This window comes from Pinus tabuliformis, chromosome J (assembly GCF_031772625.1).
Source record: "Pinus tabuliformis cultivar Carrire ecotype Pingquan chromosome J, CPIR1, whole genome shotgun sequence".
In the NCBI taxonomy this organism is placed as follows: domain Eukaryota; kingdom Viridiplantae; phylum Streptophyta; class Pinopsida; order Pinales; family Pinaceae; genus Pinus; species Pinus tabuliformis.
Window position 1 is genome coordinate 912,686,171 of NC_142295.1, and position 26,790 is coordinate 912,712,960.

Consider the following 26,790-nt stretch of genomic DNA (forward strand, 5'->3'; position numbering starts at 1 on the left):
GAACTAGGCTCGTAGGCCGATATATTTTCAACAAACTTTACATCTCTTCTAATGATAACATTTTTGGATTTAAGTGGAATAAGTCTATATCCTTTGACATCTTCAGAATATCCAACAAAAATACATTTTTCACTCTTAGGTTCTAAAGCTTTATGTTTCTCATCTGGAATATGGGCCCATGCTTCACTTCCAAAAACACGAAAGTGACTTACATCTGGTTTAGTTGAGCTCCATGCTTCTTCTGGAGTGATATTCTTTAAAACCTTAGTAGGAGTGCGATTTACTATGTAATTTGCACAGTTAATTGCTTCTGCCCAAAAATTAAGACCAAGTCCTTTAGATTGAAGCATACAATTAGCCATTTCCTTTAAGGTGCGATTCTTCCTTTCAGCTACACCATTTTGTTGTGGAGTATATGGAACAGTGTGTTGCATTTGAATTCCATGCTTAGTGCAAAAGTTGATGAATTTGTTGTTAACATATTCTCCGCCATTATCAGATCTTAGCTTAAGAATTTGATGTCCAGATTGTTTCTCAACAAAGGCCTTAAAGGCCAAGAACATGTTAAATACTTCACTCTTGAGTTTTAAGAAGTATACCCAAGTGCGTCTGGAGAAATCATCAATGAAAGTTAAGAAATACTTGTAGCCAAAGAATGAAACAACTGGAAGTGGACCACATAAATCACTATGCACAAGCTGTAAAGGGGCTGAGGCGTGCCAAGAGGCACGTTTTTCAAAACTATCCTGATGATGTTTTCCGAGTACACATCCGGAACAAACACCATCTCTGCAAGATACCATAGGAAGACCTGTCACCATATTTTCTTTACATAGATTTTGAAGGGAGCGATAGTTTAAGTGACCAAATCGCTCATGCCAAAGTTTGCTCACTTCATCATTATGAGCAACAAATACTGAGGGAAGAGTTGATGACCCAAAGTTGTTAAACTTATACAACTTTGTAGAATCATCAGCAATGCCAGTAGCTAAAATCTGTCTAGGATCTCTTAGGTCCTTAATTACAACATCATGAGGTGAGAATTCAATGATTTTACCTTCACCTGAATGAGTTATCTGATATACAGATAGAAGGTTGCAGGATAAGGTTGGAACACATAATACATCATTAAATTGACCATTGTCTAGATGAATAGTTCTAGTCCCTACAACACTAAGAGATCTATCATCACCAACATATATATTTTTGGTGTTACAATCATTTAAAGAAGAAAACATGGCTTTGTTTTTGGCTATGTGATAAGAAGCTCCAGAATCAATGAGCCACTCATGAGAATGAGAAGAAGAAGAAGATAGATTTAGTGCATAACCAGACTGAGATGCTTGACAACCACATGCAGAAAGTGCAATTTCTGAAGATGAAGTTGAAGTTGAAGAGTACTCCAAATGGATGTTATGCTTCTTCATTGCTGCTTCCAAGGCTTCCATCTTCTTAAAGCATTTAGATTCTAAGTGGCCATCTCGATTACAAAAGTTGCAATGTCTATCAGTATTCTTCCCTTTGTTTTTATTTGCCTTATCATTTTGTTGAATTGATTTTTCATTTTGAGAATGAAATTGCTTAGGACCCTTGTTTGGTTTAGGACCATTCCTTTTAGGATACTGCTTCTTAGGATTCTTTGAATTTGGTTGTTGCTGGGTGGCTAAAGCTTTCTTAGAAGAGTTTCCAAGATTAAGAAGACCAAGATGTAAGAGTTTTTCTTGTTCTCTTATTAAAGAATCACAAAAGGCATCAAAAGAGGGGGACTTGTAGTCTTGTCCTTGAGAAATAAAGGCTTCTCTAGTAGAATGGAAGGTGGAAACAAACATAGAGTAGGCTGGTCCCAACTTAGTAAGAATGGAATAGATAAGGCTACCATCTTCTTTCTTAACCTTAACACCTTCCAAGAGAAGTCTAAGGGTCTTGAACTTGGACAGAAAATCTTCAATGGAAGAAAAATTATTGGGGTCCAACGTAAGCAACTCATTTTCAAGTTGATGGGTTCTAATTTCATTTTTAATTCCAAAAACTTTAGTGAGTTGTTTCATTGCTTCATTAGGGGTATCAAGTTCTGTGATATGGAATCTAAGGTCTGGAGAAATAGACATCCCTATCAACCCACGTGTTTGATCTTTCCTATTTTGCCATTTGGCTGCCTTATCTTCATCTTTAGGTTTAGTTTCTTGGCTTGAGGCTATTATGTAAAGACCTTTACTTCTAAGTAAATCCACAATGTAGGACCACCATTGGAAGTAGTTGGTGCTATCAAGAATAACTTGGCATGGATTTTCTATTTGAATAGAAACTGAAGCTATAGATGCTGAAACTAAGTGTTCCAATGGAAAGATCTCGAAAAATTAGGCTGATAAAAAAAAACGGCTCTGAAAACGACTTCCAGATGAAGTTGTTATGGCTTTTTGAAGAAAAGTTGTTGAAAATGCCAACGAAGTGCATGAATGTGCGGAGTGAATGATAATGCTATATTTAAAAAAAATCACCACCCCCCCACCCCTCCCTTCCAAAATTAATCTAATTAGCTCACTTAAAAAAAAGATTTTATGTGACTCACTTTTATAAATAAGTGAAAGTCACTTTTACAATGGTATTTTATGAGCTACCCACTAACTTGAAATTTAAATAAAAGATAAAGAGACTTTAGAATTATAAGTGACTCACTTTTTATAATGGGTGAGAACACTTTTACATAAAGTAACTTTAAAACTTAAGCTACATGTGCTTTTTGAAAAAGTAACTCAACAAAAAGAAAGACTTGAACCCAAAACCTCTATTCTCATAAAGTAACTTTGGACCGAGTGAGATAGTTTAAAAGGTTAGTAATTTTTGGAAAAGAGGAAGGGGTTTTTTTGAAGTCACTGAAGCTTTGGGGTGCGTGCTTACTTGAAAAAGCTATTTTTTTGCCTACAAAACAAAAACCACAAAACCGAACACGGACATACAAAAAAAAAACCTTATGGTTTGAAGTTATTTTTACCCAGAAACTAAATATTTTCCTCAATGTTTTTGATTTTCCTAGATCACACTAAGACGCGGTGGAAAAGAGCATACGCATTAGAAAAATCCTTCCTTTCTGTTTCTGATTTGCCCAGATCGTACAAAGTTCCGGGGCAAGAGCATACGCAGAAATGAAAGGTATAGATCCGGTAATAAAAAACAGAGAGATAAATAAACCGAAATAAACAGAGAGAAAATAACTAAAAACTGCAAATAAACATTATATACCTCCAGATCTTAAAAATGATGTAGCTAGGGCTACTAGAAACCTTTTCGCGTGAAACGAAAGGGGTTCCTCACTGGAACAGATGCTCCTAACACAATAGAGCAGTCCTCTCGGCTCGAAAGCAGTCATAAATAATAGATCTAGGAAATGACAGTCGGATGCAGTTGTACCGGCTTCGAATTTGGATTACCAACGGATGCGGCCCTCAAATAGCTCTGATACCATGTTGGAATTAACAAGGTAAGTTCCTCAGACAGAACACTAAAGGACACCGCTTACAAACATATCACAGATCAATACACCAATATTCTTGACGTGGTTAAAACCCTCAAAGAGGGAAACAGTCCACGGCCTGAGCCAACGCGGCCACTTCAGGCAATTTATTAATAAAAGAAATAAAATTTACATAAGTTTTTCTCATGAATGGTTACCCTACAAATGACCCTCCATGCTCTTTAAATAGAGATCATGGACCAATCGGGTGTTAAGCCACGGATCAAGTTTCGGTGATACCGAGGAGAGAATGAACCGTCCGATCACTTCATGTCTAGAACATATCGTGACCGTCAGATTGTAAGTTACAAATGTACATAGTAAAGAAACACACTTTACCTAACTCTACACTAGACCAAGTTATACTTAACTATTTCCTATGAGTCGGAATATCTTAACATAATGTGGTACAGAGGTAGAATTTACCTAACACCAATGTCCAAATTTAAGTTGAAAATTCTTAAAGAATCTCACAATTCACCTGCAGCCGGACATGTCGGATTCTACAAGACTTATTACAACGTTCAACAGTCATTCTATTGGAAGGGCATGAGCAAGGAAATTCAGAGATATGTTGCAGAATGTGATATTTGTCAAAGGAATAAGAGTGAAAATATTCCAACCCCAGGGTTGTTACACCCACTACACATTCCCAACCAGAAATGGGAAGAGATTTCGATGGATTTCATAGAAGGACTACTTGCGTCTGACGGTAAGGACAAGATATTTGTTGTAGTCGACAGACTCACTAAATATGCCCATTTTATGGCCATCAAAAAAACAGACACAACTAAGCAAATTGCGGATATGTTTTGTAAAAACATCTACAAACTGCATGGGTTCCCCAAAGTCATAGTGAGTGATAGAGACACAAGGTTCAAGGGAAATTTTTGGAAGGAATTCTGCCACCAGGCAGGAATATCCCTCAACATGAGTTCAACTTATCATCCCCAGACAGATGGTCAAACTGAAGTCGTGAATAAGTGCTTGGAAACATATCTACGTTGCTTCGTCACTGATAAACAAAACAAGTGGACTCAGTGGCTACACCTGGTGGAGTGGTGGTATAACACCACCTACCATACGTCAACTAAAATGACACCCTTCCAAGCTCTCTATGGTTATGAACCACCCAGATGGAAGGATTTTGCACTACTTGATTCTAGGGTTCTAGCAGTCAAAAACCACTTAGAAGAGAACCAAAGGATCATTAACTTATTAAAAGAGAATCTAACAATGGCACGTAATAGAATGAAACAACAAGCTGATAGACATCGCACAGAAAGGGAGTTTGAAGAAGGATATTGGGTCTTTGTTAGACTCCAACCCTATAAGCAGTTGTCATTGAAATAACAAGGGAAGAATAAACTATCACCTAAATATTATGGTCCATATCAAATAATAAAAAAAATAAGCAGTGTGGCTTATGGTTTGAAGTTACCTGACAACTGTCGAATCCATAACACCTTTCATGTATCAAATCTGAAGAGAGTACTAGGGCAAAAACAAGTAGCTCAAACAGAAATTCTAGAGACCGATGAAGAAGGAAGAATCATTCTAGAACCAGAAGGTATACTAGCTACTCGAGAGAAGGTACTATGATCCAAGACAATAAAAGAGTACCTCATCAAATGGAAGAAATTACCAGAGGAAGATTCATCTTGGGAATCAGAATGTTTTCTTCAGCATCATCCGGCGTTACCCATGCTTTGAGGACAAAGCATTTTTAAGGAGAAGGCAATGTTATGAATTAAATATTCATAAATAAGTGTTTTAATAAAATATTAAAATATTAACAATTTATAAATAATTAAGATTAAACCAAGTAAGTTAGTGAAAAGGCATGAATCAAAGAGACATGTCTCCTTGTTGGCATGGCTAGTCAACTCCTATATATGGAGAACCGCCATGACCATGTAAACCATCATCTATTCGTTTAATAAATAAAATATTACAGTACAATTCAATTGTGAATACCAATCTCAGCGTACAGTTACTTCTATCTTTTTATTTTAGTTTTGAAAACTTGTGAACAGATGTATGGTTTGGCAATGTTGAACTAGTCTCAATGGTATTTGTTGATCCCCCGTGGGGGAGGCTGAGAAGAGACCCGAGATCACACCCTTCTATTGTCTGGAGCATTCTAAACCTCCGCCTGTCATGTGGCCCTAATTTAATGAATCCACATGAAAGTATGAGGTGATTGTCTTGATCATCCTAGGGTAGGGCGTGGTGTGCAGGCGCTGAATCTGTGGTAGTGATAGAGGATTTGTTTTCATGGTTGTGAATTTTAGACAAATGTACTCATTATGTGCATCTATTTTCTTTAGGGAAATGCTTCTATGCCACTCTTGTATTATGAAGTAGGTGATCCCTTCGTATCTTGTGTGATTTTTGGATACTTGATTCCAGATGGTCCATTTTTTGAATCTGATCATATCTTGGATCATGCAAACCTTTATTCTCATGTGTTTCCACTAGTATAATCATATCTCATCCCTTTGTTATTGGTCTTATATTGTGACCTCTTATCCATGGGTATGCTTGAACTTTGAAGATACCATTTTGAGGCTAGTTGGAATCATAGGGCCCGCGCTTTACAATTTCCTAGATGCACTTCTAAGATATTTGATTTTGGCTCCCATTCCACAATAACCCTTTTCCCATGTTGTCTTTCTTCCTTGACCTTTTTCCATTCAATTTACTTCTCTTCTTGTTAGGTTTAAGGTTTCCGTAAATGAACCACTTCATGCCTTTCAACTTCCCCTTGACTTGAAGTATTTTATTTTGATATTGGGCATTCCATAATACTATCTGTAAGGGGTAGACTTTGCTTGGTTGTTCTGGGATCTTTCCCATTCTCAATGCTGATTTGACTAAACTGGACCACTTTAATATAGCTTTGAGAAATTCTTGGCCTTCCATGGTTGACTTGTCCTCCTTAGTTCCTTCCCAAATGCCTTTGACAATGGCATGTGATGACTTGGTTTGTCTTTCTCATTCCTCGTGAATTATGTTTTTTCTTTCTCATGTAGTGACTACTCGACTTGACTCTATTGTTGGGTTAGTGCCTGTTATTTCTGCTTAAGATCTAGAAGCATTGAGTTGCTCCTTGAATTTGGTCTGTAATGTTCCAAACTTAAATAAATAGTGATAGCAAAGCAAAAACGATTTACAGCACAAAATTTTTAAATAATCAACAAATGCTCATAAAAACTCTAGAATTAAGAACCAACTGATCCATTTTATTAATCAATGGAGCAAGTACAATAGTATGGAAAAATGCACCTAGGCTTGCCTCAATGGCAAGAGTGACAGAACCCAGGTGATAATACAATGATCTCAAATGTTGGGAATGACCTCTCCTCTAATGCTCCACGCTGCCCATAAAACTTCACTTCTGCCTTGAAAGGGATTGCAAGAAACTCCTCCTCCGGTGCTCACAAAATGATGAAACTTCAACCACAAACTCCTTGGCCAAACCCACAAAAACCCAGAAATGGTTTGGCCCGATTTGGACTTCCCAAAATCGACCCCCAAAGGCACTATTCAATCCCCAACAATTCTACACTGTCTGTTGCAAAGATACGGCTTAAAACCCCACCTCCGATGCTGAGAAAATTATGAAACTTTATATTTTGGATCCTTGTCAAAAACCCAGAAAACCCAGAAAGGATTTTTGCTGGTTTAGACTTTTGAACTTCGACCCCCTTGGAGCCTAACCTCAAGTGCAACCGCCAAAACTCAGCCTACTGGAAACTGCTTGTAAATCCTCCCGGAAATGCCCCCAAAGTGCTGGGATGACCCTTGCTATCCAATCCCTGACTTCGCGGGTGAGCTCTGGGCCTAAGACACCTATTCCTAAGCTCCACGAAAAACTGTCGAGTGGCCTCTACGGTGTCCCCTAGCCCAGAAATTCGAACTGCTGGGATCAATGTTGCAGGAAACGTCCCCCCCAGATCTAACCCCCGAAACGTGGTTTGTACGGATGCGTCTAGGAAGCGCCTCCCGAAACACGACTCTGAAATTCCAAAACGTGTTTCGGACTGATAATGACGCTTCCTGGAAGCGTCTTGCCGAAACGCGTTTCGTACAACGCTTCAGAGGCCGAATCGTACGGTTCTCGTACGATTCCGTACGCGCTTCGGAAAAGTGCACCGCGCGGCCTAAAAAAATCAGTTTTTATTTTTATTTTTTGGTGAGTTTGCTTGTTGGGGGTGGGTCCACCTTGGGTTAGGGTTGAGGAATGAAGGGAATAAAGCCCCTATTCATCCCTCATGGTAAATAAAGCCCCAATTCATCCCTCATGGTAATGTTAAATTCTTAAAGTAAAAGTGACATTCTCCTTTATTTTTCATTTTCATCCTTTTACTTAAATTTTTAACATTACCATGAAATGACTCAGGATATTTGAGAGTGGTTCTAGCCTCATTGGACTTCATATGGAGAAAATAGAATTTCATGTCCTATTCAAAATTTAGCAGACTTAACAGTTTTCAGGAATTCAGGATCAATGGGATTGTGGCATTTCATTAGATTATATCAAGTATGAAGGTATGCGATTAGCATTTAATCAAGAGCACCAAGCCCTATATGTACCCTAGTGTTGGTGGTGTTAATTGTTGAACTCCTTTGTCACGCCCTTAGTAAAAAATTACCTTTCAATAAAGTCAAAATCATCGATCAAGCATGTTAAGCTTTTTCTACCATATTATAAGTCTTGGATTAGGTAGTTTGATAAAAATTGGGCAATGTTGACTAATATCCCTAGACAATCGAGGTAGAGGCAAAGGCTAGACAAGAGGAGAAGAATCTAGATTCTAGATGGTTGATGCTCGAATAATTATTCATTAATGTACTATCTATCTTGATTTAAGCAAAAATATGCATGTTTTCATGTCTTCTACAACTAATTTGGTATTTGGGATGTTTGTTTTGAGTATAAATGCAAAAAAAATAAATATATATACATATATATATATATATACATATATATATATATATATATATATATATATATATATATATATAGCAGACGCTTTGCTTCCTAGATTTTTGGAAAATGACGCTTCCGCGTCCCCGCTTTGTGCAACGTTCACTGGGATGCTGGCTCTGCTGGCAGTAAAACTCAGCAAGAATGCTGGTCTATTGCTGCTATCTCAACTCTCTAACTCCTCGGCAAACAATTTGATCTCTGTTGGCCTCTATCTCCCTCTGTGTATTCTCTAGTTGCCCATAAATACGCACTCCCTGCTCTGCGCTGGTTGGTGGTGCTATGTCACTGCCTCGGAACTCTTGAAGTCCTTGTAGAACTGCCTCTCTAGGGCAAGCACGAATGGTCCCTCGAAGTAGTGGTTGAATCTCCCGCTTGAGAGATTCGTGGCTAAATAGCCGGTTGACTTAGCTAAACAACAGAGTGAATAGTGAAGTGATTTTGTTTGCAAGATGTATGAATGAATCCCAAAATGGGAGCTGCTCCCTCCTTATAACTCCTTGGGCCTCCCTTGCCTCATGTGGGCCCCTCCATCCATCTATTCGATTTTCCCTCCAAACTATTCGAATGGGCCAATTCGAATTCCCATGTGGGTGGCCCCCACATTCCATTAGCAACCAAATTAAGTCGAATTGCCTCCTAAGTCCCTATGTCGAAAATGATGGGTTCTCTTCCTTAGCCAAAATTGTGCAAAATTGTGTAGCAGCACCCTGTTACAAATGTGTTTGAGAAGGGACATGACAATCCTCCCCTCCCAAATGTTGCTTGCCCTCAAGCAACCTCAAAGCTGGGTGCTCCAGTATGTGCTCACCCTCCTAGGTGACATCCTCATCCAACAAGTTCTTCCAACGCTCCAAAAATCGCTTGTCCTCAAGCAATGCTTGAACGAGCATCCTCTCTAACTTTTGCTCCCCACTTTCACTGCAACATGTGCCAAGGTCCCAAATGTGCCATTGAATCGTCCCTGACCTCAACATTGTCCTGATATGAAAGAATCCTTCAATACCAGGATCCTAGGGCATCCTGTCCAACGTGAAGCTCCCCTTGCTCCACTCACTATCCTGCCCAGTGCAAGTAACAGAAGTCCCTTTCTCCATTAGTGACTCGCTAAAGCCCAATGGAAGATCTGTATGATCTCCCCTGCAATAGCAGGCACATCCTTAAAGGTTATTGAGTTGTGACGAGCTGTGACGCCCCAGTTCCCTGCTAGTCCCAAAGTGGTGCCACCATGCTGACGCTGCACTACTCTGACTATGTCATACTCCCCATCGTGCGCAAACAATATCCTCCTCTCCTGGAACTCGATGGTGGAATACTGAAAGAGGCGAGACACATCCTGCCTAGGCATCTCCATGGCACCAAGGCCTACCCATCCAAATCTAACTCTGAACCTGTGCAACAATAGAGAATGTCCGCCTTCCCATATGACGAAACCCTTTGTGAACCTCCCTGTGTCATCCTAAGAGTGAACTATATCACTCTTTGCCACGACTCCACTCATCACGAGTGATCTATCGATCAACTGAATCCCTGCATCCCATAGGCAGACCTGCTGCGGCATAGCCCTGACAACCGATGGAATCCCTTTGGCCCTCATCTCTAGTCCCTGCATGCCACCCATATATAGGCTCCATACATCATGAACTAATTTGAGGCATGCTAAACTGTCTAGTGCTTGCCACTGTGTAGTACTGATGACCACTAGAAACCACATGTGCCAAATAGCTACCCCCTGAATGCAACCAATAGATGGGTATCTGATACGCACAATCGACTTAGTGTATGCGGATCCATCCTGCTCCTGCCAACCATCGCCACTGGTTCGGCTACCTGCCCCCTGGAGAATGTGTCGATACAATGTCGGGAACCCGGATACATACTGGACAACTATCTCAGCCGTACACGGTATCCTTTGCTCATGCATGGTCCAGACATGCCCTGTGGAAAGAGTGAAACATGTCTCCCCTGTGACCAGCTCCCCAGGCATAGGATCAGTGATGAATGATATGCCATCCTTGTCGGTGATCACCTCATCCCTCGACCTATGGCTGTCAACTCGCGCATCGACTCGATGCCCCCGCTAAGAAGTCTCCCCTCTATCACACCAAGTGTCATCCAAATATCTTGGGTGAGCTCCCCATCCCCTGCTGCTCGTGCCTAGAGTGTCAAAGGACAACAACCAGATCGCCCGTTCTTGTAAGTGACGTAGAAGAGGGTCAGGACTGTGAGTCCCCGTGGTTACCGTCAAGTATTGCTCATCTGTGCCCCCATCGATCCTGGGTGAACTACACCCAAAGGTATGCCCGGTATCTCTGTCCATGGGTGTCCCTGGAGGCAACACTCTAAGACCTCGTTGTGCAGCACCATACGCCTCTACATACCACTGATCATCCTAGTACTCCTGGACATGCCACTGTAAACCACGACCTACTGCAAGTTCTTCCAACGCTCCAAAAATCGCTTGTCCTCAAGCAATGGTTGAACGAGCATCCTCCCTAACTATTGCTCCCCACTTTCACTGCAACATGTGCCAGGGTCCTAGATGTGCCATTGAATCGTCCCTGACCTCAACACTGTCCTGATATGAAAGAATCCTTCAATACTAGGATCCCAGGCCATCCTGTCCAACATGAAGCTCCCCTTGCTCCACTCACTATTCTGCCTGGTGCATGTACCAGAAGTCCCTTGCTCTATTAGTGACTCGCTAGAGCCCAATGGCAGATCTGTATGATCTCCCCCTGCAGTAGCTGACACATCCCCTTTTAGGAGATTTGGTCGAATTTCCCCACACGATGAAGATGGCTGCACCCCCACGACCTACTCACCTCTAACGTCTTTGTTGTAAGGTTGATGATGGGTTTGGTCTGTCACCCTCCTCAACTAGGCCAACCTCCTCAACTAGGCCAACCTCTCATCGTCCCAATGAATTCTACCCCAAAATTTCTGCATACTGGATTTCCCTTGAGCCATGGGTTTGTCTCTGGTTTCACCCGTCATTGTGCACTCATACCCAAAGCTTCCATGATCTTCTGGCTAATTTCCCACAACTGGGCCAAGATCATGCTCTGATACCACTGTAATGTTCCAAACTTAAATAAATAGTGATATGCAAAGCAAAAACGATTTACAGCACACAAATTTTAAACAATCAACAAATGCTCATAAAAACTCTGGAATTAAGAACTAGCTGAGCCATTTTATTAATCAATGGAGCAAGTACAATAGTATGGAGGAATGCACCTGGGCTTGCCTCAATGGAAAGAGTGACAGAATCCAGGTGATAATACAATGATCTCAAATGCTGGAAATCACTGCTCCTCTAATGCTCCGCGCTGCCCAGAAAACTTCACTGCTGCCTGGAAAGGGATTGCAAGAAACTCCTCCTCCGTGCTCACAAAATGATGAAACTTCAACTACAAACTCCTTGGCCAAAACCTAGAAAAACCCATAAATGGTTTGGCCCGATTTGGACTTCCCAAAATCGACCCCCAAAGGCACTATTCAATCCCCAACAATTCTACACCGCTGCAAAGAAAGGATTTTTGCTGGTTTAGACTTTTGAAATTCGATCCCCTTGGAGCCCAACCTCAGTTGCAACTGCCAAAACTCGGCCTACTAGAAACTACTTGTAAATCCTCCCGAAAATGCCCCCAAAGTGCTGGGCTGACCCTTGCTATCCAATCGCTGACTTCCCGGATGAGCTCTTGGTCTAAGACACTTGCTCCTAAGCTCCAAGAAAAACTGCTGAGTGGCCTCTGCGCTGTCCCGTAGCCCAGTAATTCGAAATGCTGGGATGCTGGCTCTGTTAGCTGTAAAACTCAGCAAGAATACTGGTCTATTGCTGCTACCTCAACTCTCTAACTCTCCGACAAACAATCTGATCTCCGTTGGCCTCTATCTCCCTCTGTGTATTCTCTGGCTGCCCAGAAATATGCACTCCCTGCTTTGCGCTGGTTGGTGGTGCTATGTCACTACCCCGGAACTCCTGAAATCCTTATAAAACTGCCTCTCTAGGGCGGTCACGGATGGTCCCCCGAAGTAGAGGTTGAATCTCCCACTTGAGAGATTCGTGGCTAAACAATGAGTTGACTCAGTTAAACAACAGAGTGAATAGTGAAGTGATTTTGTTTGCAAGATGTATGAATGAATCCCAAAATGAGAGCTGCTCCCTCCTTATATCTCCTTAGGCCGCTCTTGCCTCATGTGGGCCCCTCCATCCACCTTTTCGACTTTCCCTCCAAACTATTCGAACAGGCTAATTCGAATTCCCATGTGGGTGGCCCCCACATTCCACTAGCAACCAAATTAAGTCGAATTGCCTCCTAAGTTCCTAAGTAAAAAATGATGGGTTCTCTTCCTTGGCCAAAATTGTGTAGCAGCATCCCTTACAAATGTGTTTGAGAAGGGACATGACAGTCCTCCCCTCCCAAATGTTGAATGCCCTCAAGCAACCACAAGTTGGGTGCTCCAATACGTGCTCACCCTCCTAGGTGGCATCCTCATCTGGTAAGTTCTTCCAACCCTCCAAAAATCGCTTGTCCTCAAGCAATGCCTGAACGAGCATCCTCTCTAACTGTTGCTCCCCACTGTCACTGCAACATGTGCTAAGGTCCCAAATGTGCCATTGAATCGTCCCTAACCTCAACATTGTCCTGATAAGAAAGAATCCTTCAATACCACGATCCTAGGCCATCCTGTCCAACATGAAGCTCCCCTCGCTCCACTCACTATTCTGCCCGGTGCAAGTACTAGAAGTCCCTTGCTCCATTAGTGACTCACTAAAGCCCAATGGAAGATTTGTATGATCTCCCCCTGCAGTAGCTCACGCATCCCTAAAGGTTATTGAGCTATGAAGAGTTGTGATGCCCTAGTTCCCTGCTAGTCCCAGAGTGGTGCCACCATGCTGGCGCTGTGCTAATTTGACTATGTCATACTCCCCATCGTGCACATATAGTATCCTCCTCTCTTGGAACTCGATGGTGGAATACTGAAAGAGGCAAGACACATCTTGCCTAGGCATCTCCATGGCACCAAGGCCTACCCATCCAAATCTAACTCCGAACCTGTGCAGCAACAAAGAATGTCCGCCTCCCCATATGACGAAACCCTCTGTGAACCCCCATGTGTCATCCCAAGAGCGAACTATATCACTCTTTGCCACAACTCCGTTCATCACGAGTGATCTATCGATCAACTGAATCCCTTCATCCCATAGGCAGATTTGCTGACAACTGATGGAATCCCTTTGGCCCTCATCTCTAGTCCCTGCATGCCACCCATATATAGGCTCCATACATCATGAAATAATCTGAGGCATGCTAAACTGTCTGGTGCCTACCACTGTTTAGTACTGATGACCACTGGAAATCATGTGTGCCAAATGCTACCCCCTGAATGCAACCAATAGATGAGTATCTGATACGCGTAATCGACTTAGTTTATGCGGATCCATCTTGCTCTGCCAACCATCGCCACTGGTTTGGCTACCCGCCCCTTGGGGAACGTGTCGGTACAATGTCGGGAACTCGGATACATACTGGACAACTATCTCAGCTGTACACGGTATCCTCTGCTCATGCATGGTCCAGACATGCCCTGTGGAAAGAGTGAAACATGTCTCCTCCGTGACCAACTCCCCAGGCATAGGATCAATGATGAATGATATGCCATCCCTGTTGGTGATCACCTCATCCCTCGACCTGTGGCTGTCAACTCGCACACTGACTCGATGCCCCCGCTGAGAAGTCTCCCCTCTATCGCACCAAGTGTCATTCAAATATCTTGGGTGAGCTCCCTGTCCCCTGCTGCTCGTGCCCAGAGTGTCAAAGGACAACAACCAGATTGCCCGTTCTTGTAAGTGTAGAAGAGGGTCAGGAGTGTGAGTCCCTGCGGATACCATCAAGTATCGCTCATCTGTGTCCATCGATCTTGTGTGAACTACATCCAAAGGTATGCCTGGTATCTTGTCCATGGGTGTCCCTGGAGGCAACACTCCAAGACCTCGTTGTGCAACACCATACGCCTCTGCATACCACTGATCATCCCAGTACTCCTGGACATGCCACTGTACACCGCGACCTACCCCTGTACACTGCTGGATACCCTCGGCTGCAGCTATGCCATCTTGTACCGTCCTGCTTCCTACCTGTGTCACTGCACCTGTCACTCCTTGCATGTACTCACTGCAATGTGAGGCACTCCCACTCCACAACGCAGTCCAACACACTACAACACACCACCATGCATCTCCATGCCCACCTGTAGACCACTGCTCAACGCTAGATGCTCCCACACATCCCTGGATATGATGGCCTAGAGCTATGTCTCTACGTGTCAGGCCACACCTGATCAGTATCATCACCTCCACCATCGCATCATTATCCCCACCGATGAATGGATCTTCCCTCTAAATTCCCCCTGAGGGATCCGAGTAGTGACTCTCCCTATGTGTCAGCAGTGATGCCACCATTGCGATGCTCCTCGGCGTCCTCTGTGCCCCGCACAAAAGTGAAGAGCCCCCAACTCCATGCAAGGCACCGCTTGGTGGCCTGCCAATGCCACCTCCTCCAACAAACTCTTGCCAGAGTATGCTGATCACCCAGTGATCCCATGTACAAATGCCATACCAAGAAAACCAAAAGAGTCTGTCCATAAACTGGTTGGCCATTGGTGCTGATCGAGACTCCCATAGCGAATTTGCATTCTCAACTGCTAGGTCAATTGCACCATCCCGGTTGTAGTCAAACGACATACACGGGAAATGATAGGTAGTCCTTCCTGGATCCCAATGCCAGTCGAGGCTTCCAGCATCCCAGTGCTTGGAAACTCCTGTTGGCTCCACTTGGGTTCACTACCATCTCCATAGTCCACTCCACTGGGTACCAAATCAAAATCTCTCGCCACCCAACCCCAAGAGAGGGATCGAATGCATGAACTCTCGCACATAGAACAACCCCAGCATGCGGGTGTTGCACTCTGTGCAACTCAAGTCGTCTCATCTTGCTATCCTGGTCAACACATACAATCTGGCTAGGTAGCTTTGTCTCCCTTTGTCCAATGGGCCAAGGTAACCTAACAGTGCTGCCAACCCTGTTTATGTATGCCCGAAGAGGGTTGCTGTCGTGCTCCAATGTGCACTCTAGTTGCATAGTAGGGAATCCAACTGCTCCCCAACGTGAGTCAATTTGGCCGTGGACTCGGCACAAACCGCTCCCATGCCCTCCAACTCCTCGTTCTGCTGCAAAATCGTCTCTTGCACTAACGCGACCTTCCTTTTTAATGATAGAAGTTTGGCTTGGAACTGATGGAACTGTCATGGGCATCTATCACCTATAAACTCGGGCACGGCTCCAGATACCTCAACAACTATTATCATCTCGTCCAGGGATGGCATCCCCTCAACAAATGGCTCTATGCAAGTAAGCTCTATCCTCTCCACTAGGATGTCAACTGGGGCTATCAAAGAGGTCTCTAATAAAGGTGACTCTTGCGCCACACCGGGTATATCGATGTGCTCCTCACCATCTTGTGGGCTCTCAGCATCATGCTCAACCTCCTCCTCAGGCTCCTGATATCTAAAGCCAGGTCTCCACCAGCAAAAGCGCCCCCTGGTCTCACCCTCTAATCGTCTTTGTCCTGTCTGCTCCTTTTCAGGAGATCTGGTGCCCTGATTTGGTTGACTTTCCCCACATGATGTAGATGGCTGCACCCCCACGACCTACTCACCTCTAATGTCTTTGTTGTAAGGGTGAGGATGGGTTTGGTCTGTCACCCTCCTCAATTGGGCCAACCTCTCATCGTCCCAATGAATTCTACCCCAAAATTTCTGCATATTGGATTTCCCTTGAGCCATGGGTTTGTCTTCGATTTCACCTGTCACTGTGCACTCATACCCAAAGCTTCCATGATCTTCTGGCTAATTTCCCACAGCTGGGCCAAGATCATGCTCTGATACCACTGTAATGTTCCACACTTAAATAAATAGTGATATGCAAAGCAAAAATGATTTACAACACAATTTTTTTAAATAATCAACAAATGCTCATAAACACTCTAGAATTAAGAACCAATTGATCCATTTTATTAATCAATGGAGCAAGTACAATAGTATGGAGGAATGCACCTGGGCTTGCCTAAATGGCAAGAGTGACAAAACCTGGGTGATAATACAATGATCTCAAATGCTAGAAATGACTGCTCCTCTAATGCTCCGCACTGCCTAGAAAACTTCATTGCTGCTTGGAAAGGGACTGCAAGAAACTCCTCCTCCGGTGCTCACAAAATGATGAAACTTCAACCACAAACTCCTTGGCCAAACCCACAAAAACCCAGAAATGGTTTGGTCCGATTTGGACCCAAAATCGACCCCTAAAGGCACTATTCAATCCCCAACAATTCTACATTGTCTGCTACAAAGATATGGCTTAAAACCCCATCGCTGGTGCTCAGAAAATTATGAAACTTTATATTTGGGATTCTTGTAAAAAACCCAGAAAATCCCATTAAGGATTTTCGCTGGTTTAGAATTTTGAAATTCGACCCCCTTGGAGCCCAAGCTCAGCTGCAATTGCCAAAACTCGGCCTGCTGGAAACTGTTGTAAATCTTCCCTGAAATGCCCCTGAAGTGCTAGGCTGACCCTTGCTATCCAATCGTTGACTTCTCGAGTAAGCTCTTGGCCTAAGACACCTGCTCCTAAGCTCCACGAAAAAATGCTAAGTGGCTTATGCGTTGTCCCTAGCCTAGCAATTAGTACAGCTGGGATGCTGGCTGCTGGCTGTAAAACTCAGCAAGAATGTTGGTTTATTGCTGCTATCTCAGCTCTCTAACTCTCCGACAAACAATCTGATCTCTATTGGCCTCTATCTCCCTCTACGTATTCTCTAACTGCCCAGAAATACACATTGCTTGCTCTGTGCTGGTTGGTGGTGCTATGTCACTGCCCTGGAACTCCTGAAATCCTTGTAGAACTGCTTCTCTAGGGCGGGCACGGATGGTCCCCCGAAGTAGAGGTTGAATCTCCTGCTTGAGAGATTCGTGGCTAAACAGCCAGTTGACTCAGCTAAACAACAAAGTGAACAGTGAAGTGATTTTGTTTGCAAGATGTATGAATGAATCCCAAAATGGGAGCTGCTCCCTTTTTATAACTCCTTGGGCCTCCCTTGCCTCATGTGGGCCCTTCCATCCACCTATTTGACTTTCCCTCCAAGCTATTCGAATGGGCCAATTCGAATTCTCATCTAGGTGGCCCCCACATTCCACTAGCAACCAAATTAAGTCGAAATGCCTCCTAAGTCCATAAGTCGAAAATGATGGGTTCTCTTCCTTCGCCAAAATTGTGCAAAATTGTGTAGTAGCACCCTGTTACAAATGTGTTTGAGAAGGGACAGGACATGGTCTCTACCTTTTTAACCTTTACCATCAAATATTTCATCTCATTAATGACCTCCTCTTGTTGAATTACCCCCTCTTCCGGTTGTGATTTGCTTCCTTGATTCCATGCTCTTAGTTCTGGTTGTTGGTTTTCCCATTCTGTGTTTCCGAGTTTTGTTGATAGGCTTTGGATATTATCTCGGTTCTTGTCAATTTGCATATTATCCATTTCGAGATGTTTAAGCTATTGTTGTAGGGCTTATATTTTCTTTCTTTGATGCCTAAGCAATGACTTCGAAACCTTAGTTTTTTGTTGGTTTTGGTCTCGTTTCTATAGTTGCTGGTTGTAAAGCTGATTTATCCATAATAATGGACAAGTTTTTGATGTTTTAAATGTTGCTGTGCTCATTTTTTTCAAGTGCTATTACTACTGTCACAATACATCAACCATTTGATTTGTCCAGCTAGGAAGCTTGCTTCATTCTGATTGGCTTCCTTTAGTGAGGTGCTGGTCACATCGTAAGAACTTGAGTCTATGTGGGCTGATTTTATTACCCCCCTTGGTGCTGTGCCATTTGACTTCGCTTCTTTCTTGGGCCCATCAACCATTTCTGTTTTAGTGTTCATATACAGGACAACCTCTAGGACAAGACTAGTGCCTTCCATTGTGTAGGTTGACTTGGCCTTTTCTGTTGTCTTAGGAGAGTTCGATAAGCTTGGTTAACCACAAGCCCTCAACAGATCTAAACGCAGGTGGCCATAATGAGCTGCTATCTCCATGGTGGACACCAATCCTGATCTATGTTCTTCAACATTGGGGATGATTCAGCCTTTGGTAACACAACTTCTTGAGACTTTCTTATATGATGATGGGGGTGTAGGAGGCACTTTCTATGTCATTTGTTTATCATTGTTTAACCTCATCAAACTCTCCCAAGACATATAATTTGCTGCAAAAATGATCAATTTTCTATTGCCACCTTGAAATGCATGTGCTTCCTTCAAATGATGTATGCTGTTGTAGTTGACTCATTGTTGGAAATATTGGGGTGACCACCTGCACTTTGTTTAATCTTTGAGTGTAAACTGGTATTTATTTCGAATTTATAACCTCTTTTGTTGCTTCAAATATAGGTAAGGTGTACAGTCACTAGCCTTAGCTTATTAAGGTTGATGTGGGTGCTTGTGGGCTTGAGGGTCCTTGAACAACTATCATGGGTGTATCTAGCACATGATCAACAGAGTTGGTGTTGGAGGATAGAGTCGATATAGGAGAGGGTTGATTCAGGGTTGATGCGGTAGAGGGTTGGTTTAGGTATGATGTGAGAAAGAGATAGGGCCAACTCACACATGTGCATACACACACGAGAGAGAGAGAGAGCCATGCAACCAATGGTTTATGGCTAACAAATGAGTGCCTGGCTAGAGTGAGAGAGAGAGAGATGGCTTAGGACCAACATGAGAGTGATAGAGCTGATATGGTAGTGTTAGGGCCATCATGGGAATTTAGGTTCAAGGCCAACGCAGGAGTTTATGTTCATGGATTGATGAGCAAGAGAGAGTTCTGATGGCTTAAGGTTGATGACTTTGATAATGTGTAAAAGAAGAAACTTGATTGCTCGAGAAAATCAACTATTTTTATCTTTTACTTATTGTAAATTGTAATTGTATTTTAGAGATTGAGTTGTTCTCTACAGAGTCATGATTATAGAGTCAGTAATCCAGATTTTGTCAAAGGAGCCTTACAGTTTATATTCTTTGGTCACATGGAGTGTGTTATCTATGAATATTTTTATACGTTTTTTTCACTTTTGCTTTTCTGTGAGAATAAAAACCTTACACTCCATTTTCCTTTCTATGATTCTCAATTTTTTTTCTGTGCACAATTAATGTAGTTCATTATCCTTATATTATCCTAGATTTGTGAAACTAAGAGATGGACACATTTCAGATATAGGTAGAACATTATAAAATTCTTGTTAATATTAAAGAGCACATCTACTTTTAAATCTGAATCTCAGTTCAAGGGTTTCCTATTGTACATCTATCAATATATTTGGGTGGTCACTTGGTATTGTGATTTTGGAACATGCGCTATTATCAATGGCCACATTGAACAAAATTATTTAGTGATATGATTATTGATGGACGTAATTATTGTGGTCCTTTCTATTTCCAGATATGTGAATCACTGACTACAGGCCCTTCACATGCAGTGGATATTGCTAGAGAGGTAAATTTGAATCTTTTTTTGCATATGAAATGTTTTATATTGCGGTCCCTATGAAGTGTTTTTATCATAGGCCATACTTGTGTCTTTTCTCGAACACATATATTATAATATTTAAATGTATTTATGTAATTATATGGGGTAATAATAAGTGAAATTCAGTGTGATGCCATTTGGAAATTATTATGCATGTGTTTTTCGTTGATATGTGTTTTGTGTCAGGCCATCAAAGGAGGGGCAGCTGCTGTAGTTGCTGTTGGAGGCGATGGCACCCTTCACGAGGTCTATATTTTCCAAACTTACTTGAGAGTATTAAATGTTGGTTCACTTGTCATACCATTCTCTTGATCAAGGGAAATATGGTAATATGGTGGTTTTTAATGGTTTTCAATTTCCCAAGCACTTGAAACAATGTTTTAGAAAATGGTGGACAAAGTAACATTTTCTTCACCAATAACTTATAAATTATATGTGTATTTAGCAAGAAAAAGGATTTACATCCACATTGGGTGCAAAACTTGCTAGGAATAATCAGAGCATGTCAAATGAAGGATAATAGTATATGTTTGAAGCTAAATAGGCATGCATCTCATCTTTAGACTTTAAAGACTCTTTCATTGGTTAAAACAATAACAAATCCAAAATCCAGCCCACACGTTGTAGGACAAAATTTAGTGATGATGTGAAATGAGAAATATATGCATGGTGCAACAATAGAAAATGCAGATTTACTTGTACCTGTAAACAAACCTTCTTTACTTGCACTGTAAGCAATCATCAAGCCTGACCTCGAACCTGTCCTTAAGGAAACTTACAGGTACTGCATACATAAGTATTCGCAGTGGCTTAGCAAGGGGAATGTTCCCACTCTGTGGGATTCTCAGAATCTCAGATCTCCTCTCAATCTTTGGACATGATCAACCTGTAAAATCGAAAACAGTCCTTGACCTTGACTCTTTGGCTGAACTCAGTTCATAACAGCAGATGAAGAGGCATCTTTGAATCTGGAAAACCCTAAAAATACCTAACATTGAGCTCTTATCCTTCCAAAAATATTCAACTTCAATACTGATTGTGACACAAGTTCCTGATTTCATGACCCAAGGTAAAAAAATCAGACTCTGATTTATCTGCAAAAACACCAAACTTGACCTTTTCTATGGCCCATTCACCTATGATAATATTAATTTTATTTGAAAATATTCCTTTTTGTAGGGCTGGAAATGGCCCTTCTGTACCGTTTTGAAACATCTCTTAAATGATTTCTGAAAATTTCTATACTGGAAATGTCCGGGAAATGTTTCTGAAGTGTTTCTAAGGCTTTTGTCTTCATTTCTGTAGCTGCGGAAGGTCTTCTATCTTTATGTTTTAACTAGAAGGATTTTGTTTTGCCTCTTTAGGAGCTTGCATGCGACATGTAAGGCATGCATGTGAGTTGCATGCAACATGTGGAGTTTGCATATTGATTGCGTGTGACATGCGGGGTGTGCAAGTGGGTTGCATGCCTGTGGATGAGTTACATGTGACATGCATGGGATATGCATGTAATGCAAGCTAAATTTATGACTGGTACTTGAGTTAAAGTAAAGAAAGCTAAAGATAAGAAAGTTAACGAAAGATAAATAATTTATCTTCAGTTGACTAGTTAATTTTGGCTGTCAATGTTAGAAAAGTTATAAATTGAGCCTATGCGTTGAAGTGAACGCATAATTGTTTAGCGTGAGTTGGAGATTCAGTGAGAGCGAGTATTCGGTAGAGAAAGCGAGTTGTGAGGTTTAGCTAGCTATAATGAGACCAAGGTTGAATTGATCAGCAAAGACGCCTTGTTCTTTGAGCAGCAGGGCGTGTTGTTTTCTCTAGGACCTGTTGCCACCTAAATCTACACCTAAGGTTAGCATGGAGAAAATTCCTAACTCCACTTGGTGTGGCCTTGGGGGCAAGTTGTGAGTTGGGGCTGTCACCCAATTCCCAACTCCTTCATCTAGGCTCTCTCCTAGTCGAAGCCAAGGGGGTAGACCCTAAGGAAAATCTAAGGCTTGGTTAGTGCTACACTAAGCAAGTTCTAGGAGATAAATGATAAGTTAGCCAAGAGATACATCAACCATCAAATTACAAATTTACAATAAACCACTTGAACCATGTAAATACTTCAACAAGTAAATAAGATCACCATGAGCATATAGAGATAACCATTTATGAACAAATATATAAAGCAATGATACCAATATGAAGGATACTTTGCAAGAAATAAAATGATGAGACTAGTGCCAAATAAGTAAACTTGCAAAATGAAATGCTCAAGGGAAGAAATAGTACTTGCAAAGTAAGAACATGCAAGTGAAAAGATAGCAAGTAAAATGCTTGAGATACAATTGTACTTGAAAGTAAGATTTGCTCACATGAAATATACTTGAAAGTAAAATTGCATCAATGAAATAAGAGATACTTCAAGATAAGCAAGTGAGCTTCAAATGAAAATATTTCAAGTACAAGAATGTAAATGCTTGAAAGTAAATTTAAAATACTTGCAAGTGTAAAATGCTACTTGAAGGTAAATAATGCTTGAAAATGAAACTTGATCAACTATGGCATGAGATAACTTCAAGATAGCATAAACATAAGAGATATTGCAATGACGTAATGTGTGATGTAAAGTGCCCTTGGTTTATTTTATTAGACCTATTCTAAGGTGAAACTTCCTCTTTAGACCTTCACCCTTGTAAGGATAGGGATGGTTGCAAGGAGCCTCAAGTGGAGAAGCTTAGCTTCATTAATGAGTAACTAGGTTCGATCTTCACAATGTCTAGTGTAATCATGTTTTTATTTGATGTAAAGAGAAAAATATATTTTATTATTATTATTGTCTTATAGCATGGGTTTCATGCTCAAAGTTATTTTTATTTGTAGGTCAAGCACCCATTGAGTGCTTCTAGGTTTTTGTCATTGAGTCAAGCAGTCAAAGAAGTCATTGTCATATGTAAAGACCCTATTAGAGCATCTTGTATCATGTAAAAGAAATTTATTTGAGTCATTGAAGTGTCATAAAGACCCTCCAAGGCCTAGTCAACCTACAAAAGACAAGTCAGCCTATAAATCAATAAAGTCAGCCTCCAAGAGATGACAAGTCAGCCTATTGAGAGCCTCCAAGAAGCCTATATATAAGAGGTACTCGACCTCATTTGGAGAGCATCCAAGCAGCTTGTAGAGGAACGAGAAAGAGACTAATAAAGCTAGCAAAGATGAGAAGAGATAAAGGAAGGAAGATTGAAGTAATTGAAATCTGTTTTGGGCCATCTCCATGTCAAATGTGTGAATGAACTAGGGCATATTTTGCAGTAGCAACACCGAAATTACAGTCACCACATGAGACCGAAATTTAAGATATAAGTATCAAGATTGCAGGCCAAGCCATTAAGAAAGAAGAAACACCCCAAGCGAAGGAAGAAAGAGCCATCTCTCGCCATCATTTACTCACACGTGCCAAATTAGGGTTTCTGCAGTGGAAGCTGAAATTGCAGTCTTGAAGCAGCAAGCCAAAATTCTGAAGAAGGGCCGAAATCTGAAGTATTGGAGCAATCTTGACTAGTGTTGATTTTGTGGAAGAAAAACTCATCAAGGAAGAGGTTGACTTGGTCTTGGAGAGTTCTTTGTCAAGGTTCATAGGTCTTGGAATTTGTCATTTGAAGATTCTATAAGAAGAGAAGAATTATTGTGGGTTTCCCTCCCAAGAGGAGAGGTTTTGGCCCTGGCTAGTAGCCTATATTTTGTGTCCTCTTGTCTTTTTGATCTTCATAGTTTGGTAGTTGTTTGATGATAATAACATAATAATAATCAAGTGAAAGAAGAAGCTAATAACAAGTACATCAAGTTAAGTAAAATAACATCACAAGCAATTATCAACGTAAGAGAAATCATCTAATCTAGCTACCCCTAGATTTCTCAACAAGCCCACGTGCAAGCACTCTAACATTGGACAAAGTTGAGCTTGAACTACCAAGTCACGTGTTTACCTTTCTCCAAACTTGGGTAAATGAATATTGAGGAGGGTGTCCTATTGTCTATACAACCAACTTATGTTGGAGGTTGATTTTAGTGAACCAAAATGATCAATTGCAAATACTTTAGATGTGAAGAGTGCTCAAAGTAAAATTGCAAATGAAATGAGACAAATTGCAATGAGTTAGTAAGCAATCTAAATCAAATGAAAGCAAAACTATCTATAGAGCATGTAATTGGAAATTAGAAATTTTGCATGAAATTAAACTAGCATGAAAGAAGATACTTGCATGGAAATGAGATCAAACTATGAGAGCATTAACATGTAAATGATCAAGTAAAACTTAGCATGTAGTGATAGTCAAGTGAGATAAAGCATAAAATAACCAACTAGCTCAAAATCAAATGCGCATTAGTGAATGGAGAGAGCGTGCAACTAGATCATGAAAGTCTCATAAGCATAACATGAACATTAGCATGAAACAAAAAAAAATGTAAGCTAGTCTACTTGTGAGAAATGAAAAGGAATGAAAGAGGAAATCACAACAAGCACACTCAAGACCTCCTTCCCTCAAAAGAGAGAAGGATGGGATGCCAAGGGGAAAATCCCCAAGCTCCCAAAGAAAAAAATCTTTTATTATTAATGATGTGAGTGCCCTCTTATAGAAATGAGGGACTATTTTGGGAAGAGTTTTACAATATTCTTGAAAAGCAAGACTACTCTTTCCCAAGAGTTACAATGAGTGATCAAGAACTACCTTTGACAAATGTTACAAGAAAACTCTCCTTGAGAGGGACTTTTGTTAAATTTTCAATGTCCTATGCTGTAACAGTCACTTTAACAATTTTCTTCTTTCAGTAGCAAATACTTTTCCAATTCAATTTCAGTCACCCAATAACAGTAAGCAATTGTAGATACAGCAATAAACAATATGTACAATAGAAGACAACCGAGATCAATGAGATAGAGATTTAGGCCAAAGACTAGGGAAAAACCCCACAAGGGGGAAACCCAAGCATATTCTTCTTCTATTAGATGTTCATCAAATGTTCAATAGAGATACATAGTCCATGTACATCAACAATAAGTCAAAGGTCAATGCCTTGACTATCCAAGTCAACGATCCAATATCCAATCAAAGATGATCATAAAAGTCAAATCTGGTCAAATTACCAGTCTTACAATTTCAGCCTTGTCAAAGTCAAAGTCAGCAACAGTCAACGCTGCCCTAACCATTCAAAGTCATGCTCCAATGTGCTCATAAAATTTTGGTCAAGGCAACAACAAATTTGGCCTCTTTTGCTCAGTCAAAGCTAGTCAAAACAGTCCAAGAACTCTGCCCATAAATTGGTCAAAGTCAACAGTTGACCCGCAGAAACCTTAGCTCCAAATCAACAGTCAAAGATGGTCAATGCATGCCCAGAATTTTGGTCAAAGGTCTCCCTGAATTCGACCCCCAAGAACAGATCATAATTTGGTCAAATTAGCCCAAGTCAAGCAAAGTCAAACCAGGTCAAAGCAATCCCAAAACAGAAGTCAAACTCAGTCAACAGATTTTCTCTCTCCTCCTCTTGCACATGTGAACTCAGACCCTGCAATTTCAGATCAGATCGAACCAAATGAAGAAGATTGATGTGTGATGTGATGCCTCCAAGTGATGCCATCTTAGGTGTATTTATATGTGGTCTTAGGGGGGGGTCGAATGTCTCCTTTAGGTCAACTTGTACTTTTGAATATGACTTGGACCATCATTAAAAATAATATTTTTTCATGTGCAAATTCGATTTTTCCAAGGGCAAGTGGGGTCTCATTAGAGTTTGCTGGGCTGCTCCAAGGAGGGAATTTCGCCCTCAACTGCCATTTTATAACACTCCCTCTCAGCTAGGGAGTAATTTATGACTGCATCATAAATCTCATCTCGGTTGTACTTGTCTCATCATCGTTGCATCATATCACATCTTGTCTCATCTCATATTATCTTTGCTCACCTGTTGAACAATGATGTCTCGATCTAAGGAAGAAGAATCATCATAGGGGAGATTAATCTGCCACCCTATATCCAATGACGATAGGTGAGATACCACTTACTATGAGAGGTAAGGATCATATACAACCTATTGTCCAGTGATCTTCCCACCTTGATCCTCAAGAATGAAGTGGTAGAACACCTGCATCCAATCACTTGGGGAGATACACACTTACCACAAGTGGTAAGGATCAGATATGTCCCAAGTCTCCTCACCCATTGGCCAGATGGGTGGTAATCCCAACAACCCATTTTGTGGGTAGAATGCATACTGGGGTATACTCGGTCAAGTCCCAGACTTGATAGTATGGGGAGATACACACTTAACATTTCTGGTAAGGATTAGACACATCCCTACATTGACATTAGGGGAGATACACACTTACCATTTTTGGTAAGGATCAGACACATCCTATTGTCTAGGAGTTCCCTCAACCCTAGGAGCTCTTCGACTCCATTCCCCTCTCGAAGCTCAAAAGACAGGGGGGAAGAGCATAACTCAGTGTTCTCGATCAGCGATGACCATTTCCTAGAAGGGTCACCTCCACTAGTCCAAGTTCCTCTTTGAAAGCCAAGAACTTCCCTTTCGACAAAGGCTTGGTAAGTATGTTAGCTATTTGCTCATCAATCAAAATGTGATGGAGTCTTATGGCTCCTCTTTGC

At 41.4% G+C, this 26,790-nt stretch overlaps 1 protein-coding gene across 3 annotated transcripts in view; it reads left to right on the forward strand.

Annotated features, from left to right (window-relative positions):
- Nucleotides 1-26,790, forward strand: part of LCBK2 (Diacylglycerol kinase family protein) — a 121,261-nt gene that overhangs the window by 23,256 nt on the left and 71,215 nt on the right. For all 3 annotated transcript variants that reach the window (XR_016247952.1, XM_089378701.1, XM_089378703.1), the window contains 2 exons: nt 20,054-20,107; nt 20,327-20,386. Coding sequence is in view for 2 of the 3 variants with exons in the window: in XM_089378701.1 (XP_089234827.1) it covers nt 20,054-20,107; nt 20,327-20,386 (114 nt within the window). In the remaining variant the exon portion in view is untranslated. The remainder of the gene's footprint in view (nt 1-20,053; nt 20,108-20,326; nt 20,387-26,790) is intronic.